We start from the raw sequence: 14,282 nt of genomic DNA on the forward strand, positions 1-14,282 counted from the left end.
GACGGCCTTGCATCAACCTGGGAGTCAAGATGTGTCCCTCTGCTTTAGCTACCAAATGGCTCTGTTTCCTTGGGATTGCTCCATGGTACAGGGTAAAGCCCATAGTCTAATTCTAAGCAAGGTGCACTCTGCAGCTGCCTTTACCAGCAGCAGTGATTCCAGCAGGCAGTGCTTTGTGAGAGCGCTCTGCAGGATAGAAAGCTGTTGTGTGCAGAAAGAAAATAGCCTACTGTGGAAAGGTTATAACGGCCTCCCAATTGCTGCAGTAGCTGGAGGCTCTGGTATAGACAAAATGCAAAAGGAAAATATAAATCTGGGTATTTTGAAATCGGACTGTACTAGTACCAAACTGTTTGCAGACTGGGAACCTCTGATTCTGTTTGGTAGCAGAACTCAGCCTGCCAACAGAGTCAACTCCAGGGAAATCACATCCATCACAAGAAGAGCTCCCTGAACCTGCTCTCCCTTTGGCTAGGTCCTTTTACACTAATACATATTTATATCACTCCTGTGAGCTTCACTAACAATTTATTTAGCTGTCCTGTGCTTTGGCAGGTAGCATACAACCTGCAGTTCATTTAGATATCTGTTGTTCAGTGAAGTAATTCCTCTCCTCTATTACATTCATCAGGATACATACCATGAGACATTTATCTCAAAGAAAGAGAAGAGACATTTTTCATAAGGAAAGACAGCACATGCTCTTGAAAACACTTCCATCAAATCAGAACTGACTACGTGTGACGGCAATATTTCCCACACATTGGACTCTGGTGGGAGGTTAACAAAGCAAGCTGCTTTGATGTCTTCAGTTTACTTATGAATTTTATTTTATTTAAAAAAAATAGCAGATGGACATGAATTTACCTGGCTTGTTTCACCATTTTATTATACTGGTTAAGCTCTTAAACATGCCAAAGCAGCTGGAAAAATAAAGATGTATGCTGGAAAGCACAGTATAGCACAACTTATGAATCATCTTTGACTACATCGTTTTACTTATGGAGGAATTCATCATCTCTTAGTGATGGATCTGACCCAAAGCTCATCAAACTGGGTATCAACAGAATTCCTTGGGCTCTGGATAAGAGTCTGTATGGCCAGGATGGACTTGTGAGAACAGAATTGGCATGGGAGGCACAAAAAGGTGGGAGGAGAAATGGAGAATATGGGATATTCTGAATCAGAAAAGAGAGCATCTCCTCAGAACAAAGAATAAACTTTTCTTTATCCTGACTTCTACAGCACTGTGTGAATGCTCACAAATCCAATCCCAAGACAGGCACAGGCACACTTGTCTGAAAATATGCAAGTGCTGTATCAGTGCTTCTTCTCTTCACGATCAAAACATGCCTTGCATCTGCCTTTTAGATCATTACCCAATGAATTTCAAACTTCATTCTTTGTGCAAACCAGCGGCTCAGCGCCCTTTTGCTCCTCACTAACACACTTCAAACTGTAGTGACTTTCTCCTGGAAGAATACACATAAAACAGTATATCTCAACTATACCATTATTTCTACCTCTTTATTTAGTTCACTTAGATAAAGTTGAATAGCTCAAAGCTCATATTTTTATAATTTTTCAACAACTTGGCCAGTGGACAGAATAGAATAGAATTAACCAGGTTGGAAAAGACCTTCGAGATCATCAAGTCCAACCCATCACCCAGCACCATCTAACCAACTAAACCATGGCACCAAGTGCCCCATCCAGTCTCTCCTTAAACACCTCCAGTGATGCTGACTCCACCTCCCTTGAGCAGCCTGTTCCAATGGCAAACCACTCTTTCTGTGAATAACTGCTTCCTAATATCCAGCCTAAACCTCCCCTGGCACAGCTTGAGGCTGTCCTCTTGTGCTGTTGGTAGTTGCCTGGGAGAAGAGACCAACCCCCACCAGGCTACAATCTCCCTTCAGGTAGTTGTAGAAGGCAATAAGGTCTCCCCTGAGCCTCCTCTTCTCCAGGCTAAACAACCCCAGCTCCTGGAGCCTCTCATAGGGCTTGTGCTCCAAACCCCTCAGCAGCTTTGTTGTCCTCCTCTGGACATGTTTCAGCAAGTCAGCATCTTTCCTATACTAAGGAGCCCAGATCTGGACACAGTACTCATGGTGTGGCCTAACCAGTGCTGAGTATAGGGTGTGATGAACAGAGTTTGTAAATTTAGAGGAAGCCTTCTGCAAGTGAAAAAAACCCCCATAACTGAATAGTTTTGATTGCCTCACTAGGACTATTGCAGGTTATTTTGCCTTTCTCTTACAAAGAGACCGATATTTATCACACAATCTGAAAAATACAGTATGATGAATGAAGGGCTTATCCAAAAACCAGTCATGCACTGAAAGGGGGAAGGCGGGGGAGGTTCTCATTGGCACTTGCTTTCCTTGGAATGGTCAAAATTTGAGTGTGACATCGAAAATACCTTGTATTTAAACACCTCCTCACAGCTCCTTGAGGTGCTTATTTGTAAAAACTCCTCTGAGTCACTACATTGGTCATGGAGGTAAGGACTAGAATGTCTGATATGGCTCATATACAACTGGAAAACGTGTTAAAGAAGGAAGACATTTTAGATGCTTCACAAGCGATCAAATTCTGTTTTCCTTGAAACAACTAGGGTATTTAGTACCATTTCAGGGCAAGCATGCCAAATCTGCAATGCTTTCAAAATCCCATCCCCAGGCTATAGTGCCTGATTGATAAAATATGAATTGATGTGGTCTGTTGCTTTCAAAAGTAAAAAGGAAGACTCAGATTCTTAGCTACTCAGATTGTAGGAATTACTCAGAACTTAGACCAGACCAAGATTTTCTAAAATGTGATTTTATCTACAGTATTTTTCAGGTTCCATTACCAAACAGAAAATGTCCTAAACCACTGATTTCTGAAGTGTTTTTGCAAATAGATTATGGGGCACTGATTGCTGGCTAGATAAGAAAGAGATAAAGAAGGACATATACTTCTGATTTGGGTAATTTTCTCTCTTCCTTGGTAAGTGCTAACAATTTTTCCTGGTATAGCTTTAGAACACCTTTTAGTTTTCTGTCATATGCTTAGGGCTTCTTTGTTCCTGAAGAGTTGTTCCAATTGCTTTCACTTTTGCAGTGTTGAGATTTCTAAACCACCCCTGTAGAGCATAGCTGTGCATTTCCATGTCTGAAAGACAGCACTTCCCACTCAGCAGTCCATGGAGTTCTCCGGTGAGTTTGTACTCTTTTTGTTTTTTATTCTTTCACATCAAAGAAACTGTTGAAATAATGTTTTTGCAAGCTGGCCAATCACCTAATTAAGATTAGTAGAGAGAGAAGCTAAAGTTTACCTTCTTAGCTTAAGCCTTTTATACTATGATGTTATTTCACCTGGTCTGACCACCGTTACTGTCTATGACATGACAAAATAACTCCTTACTGTTGTTAAATAACCAAGAAACTATCAAATCCACGATTTAGTGGATCTGAGCATGCAAGCTATATGAAAGTGTGTTCTGTGCATGACTATCTGGAGGCCATCATTAGAGTCCACCCATATGAATAAAAGTGGAAAAAGGAGTAGCTTTTGAATGTCAGTTTGGAATAGATAAAGCAAAGAGCTCCTACTTCATTAAACACAACTGAGTCATACAAAAACTGGGAGAAACAACATCAACGACAAGAACAAAAACCATCCCCAAAAATGTACTTACATCAACTGCAACTTGCTTGGCACACACAACTGTTTTGTGTGATGTGTTGGACAGAAATGAAGGGACTGTATACCCGCATGGAAAAGATATTTTGCTAAGGTAATGATGTTGACGCCACAATTCTTATCAAGCGCTATCAGTAGGCAAAATGTAATGCTTAAAACTGACCTTTGAACATAAACTGAAACATTCATGTGTGTAAGTTAAATGAGGTGTCTGATTGCCAACATACTTGCGTATACAAGGTAGAGCTGTAGATTCCCACTGGCCTAATACAGGCCAACCTTAAAAAGTCAAATATTTACAAACTTTGTTCTCATAGATGGTCAATAATTTGCACACACTTAGGACAATCATAAGCCACTGATAACTATGGAAATATACTGATATGTGTTTGGAGAGTAAACATTTGTGTGTACCATGATTCTCACTATGCTTATCTGGGCTTTGCAAGCAACGTTCTGGGGGCATAAACTTCACTGAATAAACTCCTTGAACAGAAAAGTAAAAAATGATAGCACATTTCATTTTGAGCACAAAGTGGCAGAGTGCTGTAACAGAACTGAGGTTCATTTCACAGCAGGCTCCACTTACCTCATTGATCTGTATCTCAAAACAATACTTTAGAAACATTAATTTTATATGACACAAATGAAAGTTTATTACCTTTGCTATGTCCTCTTGGAATGCCACCAAGTTCAAGTATGATATATTGACCAGGTCTGGACCATAGACAACAGTTACCATGCGATTTTCAAGTCGACCTCCTACGTTCCCAGCATCCAACAGTTCACGCAGTTTGGGATCCTGCAGGTAAATAGATTACAAAATAGCTTAAAATCTTTTTGCAAATACTTTAAAAGAAGTGATTATTTTGCAAATACTTACAATTTGAAAAGCTTGTTATTTTGATCACTTTAAAGGTGATGGCAATACAATCTGATCTGGCTAATTATTAAAGTATTTAAATGTATTAACCCAGAGTAAAAAGGAAATTGCCAGTGAAAATCTATCAAAGCCTTCAAGCTCTGTATTTCTACATCATAGACTAAAAGCTGCCCAACTGATGGCTGCATATTTCTATTTTCACTTATTTTGCCTCATACACAAACTGTTTTGGTTGTCAAAATAACACAATCTGTCCAAAGGCTACTAGCCTCAGCAGAGAATCATTCTCTATGATTTTAATGGATTTTAGAGCTCCAAATGGGAACTGAGTTGTTCCTACGGAATTAAGAAGACAGCGTGGAATTAACTGTGGAATTAAACACTATGAAATGAATAATGGAATTCTGTCTATAAGCTCCTCTTTTTCATGTTCAAAGGTATTTTTCTTAATTTAAATTATGAGATATATTCCATTTATACTTAGGTTATAGCATTTTTTCAGGTTTCTTATGTTGAAAAAGACCTTTAAGATCATCTAGTCCAACTGTTAATTTAACAATGACAAGTCACCATTAAACCATGTCCCTCAGCACCACATCTACATGTCTTATTTTTAAATCCTTCCAGAGATAGTGGTTCAATCGCTTCCCTGAGTGGCCTGTTCCAATGCTTAGTGAAGAAATGACTACACAACATTTCTGTGAAAGATAAATAGGTTCAACTATTTTAACCAGCTAATAATACCCTGATCCTCAGTGTCATTAGTAGCATGACAACCAACCAACAACTCCAAAACATACACACACAAAAAATTCCCCAAACCAAAATAAACCAAACCAGGTTATTTTGTAACTCTCTTAGTTATTAGGCTGCAGCATTTCCAAGACAGACAATCAGTGTTTTCCAAAGCCTGCTTGGTCCTTGGCCTCAAGATGAATTTTACAAAGACAAAGACAGATGAAAAGAATCCCCACAGTCAGGCAACAGGGAGTATGAATCTGTTCTTCCAGGTTCTAAAGGCAAGAAATTAGATAGACCATCTTTGGATTGCTGGGTTTGGGTGAGTCAAATGTTGAATTCTTCTCTCCTGTTTCTTATCTATCAAACTTCGAAGCACAGAGTCCCTCACAGCAATACATTACCCATTACACCTGTTAATGAAGACCACACACTGCATATCCTGGGCTCTTCTGGCATAACCTGCAATGTGCTCCACAGGCTTAAGAGAGATGTTTTTATTGTAACTTCAGTGAAAGAATAATTCTAAGACTAACAGGATTTGTGCCCTCTTTTTGACCCCTGCCATGGGTGTATTTGTCCTTTAAGGGTGACAGATGCATTTCCACTTGTCAGTGATGACTTAGCCCTTAGCTAGGTTGTATTTAGTCCTTAGGTTTAAAGTTCTCAAATTCAGATACCAAAGCACGCTGTGGGTTTTCCACGTTCCTCATGAATAGTTCTGCATTCTTATTACCACACTTAGCTGCAAATACTACTTGAGGAGATGAGTAAAATATCCTTGAAGCTCTATGAATCAAAGATCTTTTCAAAAGAGCAGTGAGTTTTCCTGTGACTACGATAGCAAAGCACATGGAAAAAACACAACAAACAGCATGACCAAATTTAACTTCTTTTATGTAAATTGGATTATTTTGATTTTGCTAATTCCATTTTGAGGAACAAGACAGAAAACCTGCTGCTGTTTGGAGCTGCATTTGATACACTGGCTCACGAGTGGATAGATTGTTTTGCAGCGTAAGCTCTTTGCTAGACTGGGGTCTTATCATGAACATATTGAGCTCTTTGAGAGACACTCAGAAGAACTGTATCTATTGAATACTGGTTATAGTCAGTTTGAGAAAACCTGAGATACTGTAGTTAGGGAACATGCCCATGGGATGATCAATAAACATCAGGTGATTGACAATGCCCACATAACTCTAAATTTCCTCTGCTGCACAACCATTTAAGTCTGCTTTGATGTTTTCTGACAAAGAACCACCCTTTTGCCTCTTTACTCAAAAGCGGTCAGCTTGCTTTTCCCCTTCCACTAAAGTTTAGTAGGAGCCTCAGTTCAAGGACTGGAGCTGCCTGAACTTTTGTCCTCAAATCAGGTTAAGAAATCCAGTGTTTCTGATGGGACACCTCTGAGATTAAAGGGCTGAGAGATTCTTGGATGGAGATGCAAATTGTGAGTAGGCAAATACAGGGAAGGTGACAAGGATGGTATTGGCAGCACAAATAGCTTTAGAATCCATTAACACTCAGATTAAGCATGGCAAATTAAAACAAGAGTTGACCAGAGCTCATTTGGAAAAAACCCAAAAAGTGCCTTTTGTATTTGGTTCTGCTGTCTTGACAAAGCTATCAAAAGAAAATATTCCTTAAATCAATCCAAACAAAACCAGAAAATAGAGAAAATTAGTCAGAAAGATGAAATAAAGTGACAAAAGTGCATAGAATTCCTACAACTTTCATGAACAAATGCCAAATAATGCTGTTTTGTTAGAAACTAGAATCCTGCATACAGATGGATAAAAATAGATTGCAATCAGGCTTCCAAGACTTTCTGCTGTTGTATTTTCCTTTCACTGGAAATCATTAAAATAATTTGAACTTTAAGAGACTACTGAGCCATACGAAGGACACTCCCCGTGAAGACTGCTTTTAGCTGCAGTTGGTGTTATTAAAATGGAGCTCTTAACACTGAACTCCCAATTAGTGTGTGCTCTACACTTCACAGTAACTGCCCTGACATCTTTTAATAGTATCTCCAGCTCTTTAACTTTTGTCTGCAACACCCTGTCTGTGAAAACGTTCTGGCTTTTTAACACACGGCTATATAGATGTATAGAAAAGGCTGCCATGTAGTTTAGTAAAACTTCAATCACTGATTTAAGCACAGCAAGGGCAACAGGTCAGCCCCGGTTTCACCTCGTATGTAATGCACCACCCTTTTGTCACTAACGGTTCTCAAAGCTGCAGCACCACCTCGGAGAGCAACTGTCTCTGATCCTGTTTAAATGGTAATAGAACCTGTCCTGTGCTAAACATTTCCTTTGGGGTTTAATAGATACAGACAATGTGACGGTCAAAGTGATATGATGGCTAGAACTCCTGGGTTGCTAGAAGAGTTGTGCAATTAAAACAAAGGAATTTTGTTGTTGTGTTTAATTATATTAATTTACAATGCAAAAAAATCTAAAGGATTAATTACAGTGTATACTGTGTGCATAAACTACATAAGTGTTGCCTATGCAACATTCACACCGGTGCATACATGATGCCTTATGCTTCCATATGCTCCCTGCCCCTTACAGCTCTCCACAGACATTTGCACACATTTCATTCAGTAAAACACTGTCTTCATAAGTCAGTCAAATACATTACTCCTGCTTGAACCGATAGGCATGAAATGGGTCTCAGGGCCTTGAAAAAGCAGATGTCTAAGAAAAAACCCCAAACGAACCCCCCACCAAATTCAGTGTTTATCAGCTGTTTTCATTATTCCTGTCAGTCTGACTTATGATTTCCAAATGTCTTCTGTTTCTGGTACTAAACATGCCATATTCCTTACTTTAAATATAATGCAGTTTATTTCAGTAGAGTTGTAAATAATTACACATTTTGCTGAAGAAAACCATATTACATAGCTATAAGGGTACTTCAGAATTCCTGAGACTCTATACCTTAATCCCCAGTTGTTATATTTGTATCCTGACAACTTCAGGAGAGATTTGAAACAAAAATGTAAACAGAACTTCATCTTAGTTTCATGCTCATCAGAATATGATTCCCAAGCGTTCAAAATTGCACTTTTCTAGCTCTTTATGCATTCCAGGCGAGGGGAGGTGCTGGGGAAAGCAGTGCAACTAGATAGCTACATATGCAAAGTTTTCCAGGAAATACTCAAGAATATAATTAATTTCAGTGAAGAACCTTGCTAAAATAGGACCTTACATTGTGACTGTTGAAGGCAAAACTCCCACAGATTTTCTCCAACTGTAACAACATCATCTCTTCAAGAATACTTTATGACAGAACGTTTATCAACAACAAAACAAATATACATACATACATAGCATATATAATTCATATATTTGACCCAGACTTCAAAATACCAAACTTTAACACTTTGAGCACTGGGTTAGTTGCTCTTGTAGGGCCAGAAAAAGTAAGAAACACTAAGTGTTTCTCAAAATCATACCACTTACCCCTGTGGCTAGCTAAATGCTTCAGCAGCCTTCCCAAGCTACAGCTCCACTGAAGTGATACAAATGGACTCTTCAGTGCAAGCTGCCCAGCACAGATGACCAACTACAGGTGATACTCATTTTCTAAGACTCTACTGAAATAATTTTGTCACAGCTGTGGTCTGCAAGACTTAGTGAGTCCACAATTAACAGTTGTTTCTTATGTTTGCCTCTACAGGTTAAGTATCTTGTCTTGTTCAGTCACTTCATCCATAGCCAAGTGAGAAGTGAACCACCTCCCCAGGCATGTATGTACCCATCTGCATCAGATTGGAATAAATTACCCACCTGACAGTCTGTTCTGCGTCTGGTGAGTTTATGAGGTGCAGGTGCCAGCCCTTTACAAGAGACATCTGTCTTCTGGACATGAGACAATCTCACAGCAAGGCTCACAACCCAAACCTCTCCTTGCAAAGGGACCATCAGCCTGCATTGCCTCTGTGAATTCCTGCAGTGCACCAGGGTGCCCCTCAAACAAAATGCTCCTGGTAACCAGCTTAAATTTACTGTTAACAATTTTGATATAGACTTCAAAGCTGGTTGAAATACCCTTTTTGTCACACATCACCTAGCAACAGTACAGGACTAAGAACCACACACCAAGCGGATTGACAGACTCATCCTTCAAAGATGAGTCCTCCTTTTCTCTCCTTCCTTTTTAAGACCAATATACAGACTTATCAAGTTTGTCTTCCAACAATCCCTTTCACTAATTAAAGAGAATATCCATGCATGAGAATCACACCTACAAAACTGTCCTCCTTAGTAACAGTCATGTGAAATGAATATACTCCAACTACTGCATCAAAGATACTCAGAATAGTGTTCTCCAAACCCTCTTTTCTATTACTACACAGAATTCACAGGAAATTTACTATTTAAATATATTTATATCAAGTAATTTTTACTAAATTCATTATCATTAATCCAGAAATACATTTAGCCCAATAAAGATCAAAAATACACAATGGTTTCCATACAAATACACTTTCATGTGCTTCACAGAAAGTTTATCACATCAAGGTATGACCAAAATACTTGAAATACTTCTTTGTAATCTTTTCTTATTTCCAGGGTTTCAGAATGGATACCAAACTAGCTTATCAGCATAACTACCCATGCACAGAAATACAGCTGGCATCTTGTTTAAACACCCAGGTCATCAAGATGCCATTTTTGTGAAGACTAAGTCAATGTGTACAAAATAAAAGGGCTTTTCTTTTAAAAGTCACTCTACATAATCTCAGGTGATGTTAAACTGACATCTGCTCAGTTAATACAGTGGACTGCTCAGTCAATACAGTGGACTGTATTAACACAGTATTACGTAAAAGGAATCAGAAATGCTTTAAACAGAGTTTGAGCCTGATGAAGGAGATCTGAGACAGCCACTGACTTGTGAGAGAGATCTTGCTTCATACATGCAGCAATAGTGAATGCCTCAGATGCAGCTACAATCCAAGGGCTATTCATCCCATAGGAGACGAAAGGGTACCATAAATCATAGAACCAAAGAGTCAATCCTGATTGACTCTGTCTGTGAAACACTCCAGAACAACACTTGCTTTTCCCAAAATAGCTTAATACAATTCCTTGCTTGAAATAAGAGCATCAATACACCAAGTTTACCTGGAACAGGCTATGAATAATGGTAGAGCTACTTCTATGAAATAAAACTTTTGAGGAAGAGAGAATATGTGCCTGTGTAAAACATACCTCTTTCTAGTAGAAAAAGAAGATATAGGCAAACCTATACCTGTATAAATGATATTGAACTTTGGAAAGTACAGAGCTGTGTCAATACATGTTTCCAGATATAATTTCGAGTTCTGAAAATGTGGGATGCATTCAGAGGTTTCATGTTGACTTTCTACAATAGCTACCATGAAAGCCATGGGATATTTTAAAACATTAAATGTTATTAATAGATATTTTTATAATATTTATGGGCACACCAAGAAAACATTTTGTCAGTAACCAGGTCAAGGGGACAGAACACATCCTTAGCACGTTCATAGGCGACACCAAGCTGGAATGAGCAGCTGAGGTGCTAGAGAGCAAGGCTGATGAGTCCCTTCCAATCTACCATTTTCTAAACCAGCCTGGTTTCTGTACCAGATGTGACCATCTTGTTACAGGGAGCTACTGGAGACAACACTATAAATTTACTGATAGATATTCAGCAGCAGCATTGTCAAAGATACTGTTTCTCCTCACTGTACAAAATCAGATTGCTTTCTTGGGGAAAGGGAGGGATGAATCCAAATAATGTCAACTGGAATGCCATCTTTGGTCAAAAAAGGGTTTTATATAAAAAAAGAATGAAGGATATGTGCTAAAGGAAAAGCTCATGAACAAAACATGGCTGCCTTGTTCCTCTTTTTCTGACCTTTTCTCATAATCTCTTGCACTCTCATGACAGAGCTTTAAGCAAATATTCAGCTTGTGTACTTGTCGAGTTCTCCTTCATCATGTCCCTATTTATCAGATATTTTTGGGGGTTTATAGTATTAAAGCTTTTAATTGATTGCAACACTGTGTGCTTTAACACAATGAAGTGACAGGATAAACCAACTCAGTAAGATCAGATCCAATGTGACATTTTTCAGTGCTTTTAGACATGGTTATGACTAACAGAAAAGTACTTTATATCTCACAGTGTAAATATTAATTTAAATGACAATTTAAAACAGGTTTAACACCTAGAAGCTACAACCATGAACAATCTTCCTCTAGATGTTTTCTAACTCATGAACATCTTTATCTATTTTTATGAGCTGTGGATGGTTCAACATTATAAAGAAGACTTCTAGGCACACACATTTCCTTTCTCTGCTTTTCCTTTCTCAAGATACTTTGAGATTTTTTTTCATTATAGTTTTAAAGGAGGATAGGAGAGAAAAGAAGCTTCTCACATTTTCATGTTACTTTTATTAACTCAATTTCTTTGGTCTGTATGGGATTATTGGAACTAGAAAAAGTCTTAGAATTAAATGATTTCTACAGCAGGTTGCACAGCATGTAAGGGCAGGAATAACTAGAACAGCACCTTAATTTTCACTTATCTATACATCTTTCATGCATTGTTCTCTTAATTCCAAATTGCTGCACAGAGTTACTTCAATAGGGTTACTTCAGAGGTTGAGCGACAATCAGTTATTCATTTATACATCATTTGTAGAAATCTATGATTCTTGCAATGAGCTGAATGGGAGATATTGCATGAATGCCCACTCTGCTTTTTGGAGTGCTTCATAAGGACTGGATTAGGATCACTTGTATTTTAATTCATTTTTTTTAGCTGATGGAAGTATGTACGTCCAGACGGTCTGTAATGCTGAGTGCACCAACTACCCATCCGGTATAAAAATAACAGATGAAACACAGAAAGCTATAATTGAAAACATCTGACTAACAAGCTGTTTATTATTGCAATATTTCAGACACACTCATCAGGAGAAGAAGGAAAAAAAAAGGACAGAGATCCTGTTTGGCCATGTTAGTGTTATTTTAGGCTAACTTACCTGTTTGCAATACATGTTCTGCTGTTCTTTTTTCAATTACATAGTCATATGGAATGTTTACTACCAAAGGTTTCAATTTACCTGATTTTATTTATTGCAAACACTCACTACTCCCATTACCTTTAAGTACTTAATTTGAGGAAACACATTTGCAGTATAGCAAAGAAATCCAAACCATTTCAGTGGTGATGCAGTCACAGGCACTTTTTCCTGCTCGTACTTGTACCAGATATTCAGAACCTGCACCTCAGACCACAAGCTTGCAATAGACTCCTAAGAGCACAGTCTAATTATTGACTTCAAACCACACTGCCACTTGTCAAAAAATCTTCACTACATCTTATTACATATCAGTGATAATAACTGAGAAATATATAGTTAGACTTTTAACATTTAGAATAATAAACCTTTATTTTAGAATAAACCAAACCAGGTTGGAAGAGACCTTCAAGATCATCGCGTCCAACACATCAACCAATCCAACCCACCCAAACAACTAACCCATGGCACCAAGCACCCCACCAAGTCTCCTCCTGAACACCTCCAATGATGGTGATTCCACCACCTCCTTGGGCAGCCCATTCCAATGGGCAATCACTCTTTCTGTATAGAAAACTGATGCAAAATTAGCCAGCACAGACAAACTTATTTCCTGCAGATCTCAACAGAGTTGACGTGTGTCCAGCTCAATGGCAGTTAAAGACAGGGTACCAAAAGGGAAGCAATTGCTCCTTAGCTGAATGCTGCCTTCACCTTGAAAATGTAACTAAAATCACAGAATCATCTAAAACACCACATGCAAAATCATACAGCAGATGCCATTGCTTTGGATAGCAAAGTTAGACAGAGGAAGTAATGTATGATCAAAACAAATTAAGACTGCATTTTAAAAGTTAGTCAGCTTCAAATTGCTCCAGAGAAGATTACATTTTCTAAGTACATTCTAACTTTTCATATAAATATCTAACAAAAAAAGTCTAGAAACAGACTTCTGTTGTAGAAGACTGAACATGACTGCTGACAAAAAAACCAAGTCAAATCTACATTGAGCATGAGTAAGAAGTACAAATACGTGGGTTTCTTTGGCTGAGGAGAGAGAGAAAACAATGAATAAATACAGAAACTGGATTTGGGTGGCTCTGTGACAGATTCATTTTACTATCTGTGAAAGTACAGGAAACATGTTCAGTCATTGCTAGGAAAAAGAACATCTGAACACTGATGTCTTTGACAAGCAACTGCACAGGGAAGGAATTCTTCAAGGGATGCAGTTGGTTTGGTATTCTACAGTTCTGATAAATAATGAGGGGATGTAACAAGTGTGGCTATATCAGTTTGAGATGCAACTCAAAGAAGAATATAATACCTCAACGTGGAGAGCAGTTTTGATGGAAATCCCAAGTACTACACACTTCTGAACAGCCAAATGAGGTGAGAATACCAAGACAAGGATGATGGAAAAATTGGTGCAAGAAGACAGTGATTTGTAGTCCCAAAATAAAACTGGCTACATGTCATGAGATTCACATAAAGAGAAAATCAGATGCAGACATTTGGTGCAGCAAGCACCTTTGTGTATCTGAATTATTCACGTGTTTTATAGAGCCAAAATTCACTCATAAATACATTTCTGTCTATAAACCTGTTGATAGGAAGACAGCTACATTTAGAAGCAGTAATGCCCTACTTAATCATTCAAGCTTCTATGAATTTTCCTTACAGTTCATAGAAAACCAACAGGGTCAATAGTTCTTCAACTGAAGACGCAACTGCACCCTTGGTATCCATCAATGGCTCTTTCCCACAGCAGATATAATTAAACACTACTTTGGTAAAGTGTGAGGAGCCAAATTATATTTGCCACCTCAAAACCTCACACAATTCTGTGAATTTTGAACCCCTTTGTCTAGGTACAAACACCAGCTGGTGCCCTGA

The 14,282-nt window shown here is 38.4% G+C and overlaps 1 protein-coding gene across 2 annotated transcripts in view; it reads right to left on the reverse strand.

Annotated features, from left to right (window-relative positions):
* Nucleotides 1-14,282, reverse strand: part of PLCB1 (phospholipase C beta 1) — a 368,463-nt gene that overhangs the window by 139,158 nt on the left and 215,023 nt on the right. For both annotated transcript variants that reach the window (XM_068153205.1, XM_068153206.1), the window contains exon 4: nt 4,349-4,489. In XM_068153205.1, coding sequence (XP_068009306.1) covers nt 4,349-4,489 — 141 coding nt within the window. The remainder of the gene's footprint in view (nt 1-4,348; nt 4,490-14,282) is intronic.

The sequence above is a fragment of the Melanerpes formicivorus genome, unplaced genomic scaffold, assembly GCF_026170545.1.
Source record: "Melanerpes formicivorus ecotype bairdi unplaced genomic scaffold, bMelFor1.0.p_v2 SCAF_25, whole genome shotgun sequence".
In the NCBI taxonomy this organism is placed as follows: Eukaryota; Metazoa; Chordata; class Aves; order Piciformes; family Picidae; genus Melanerpes; species Melanerpes formicivorus.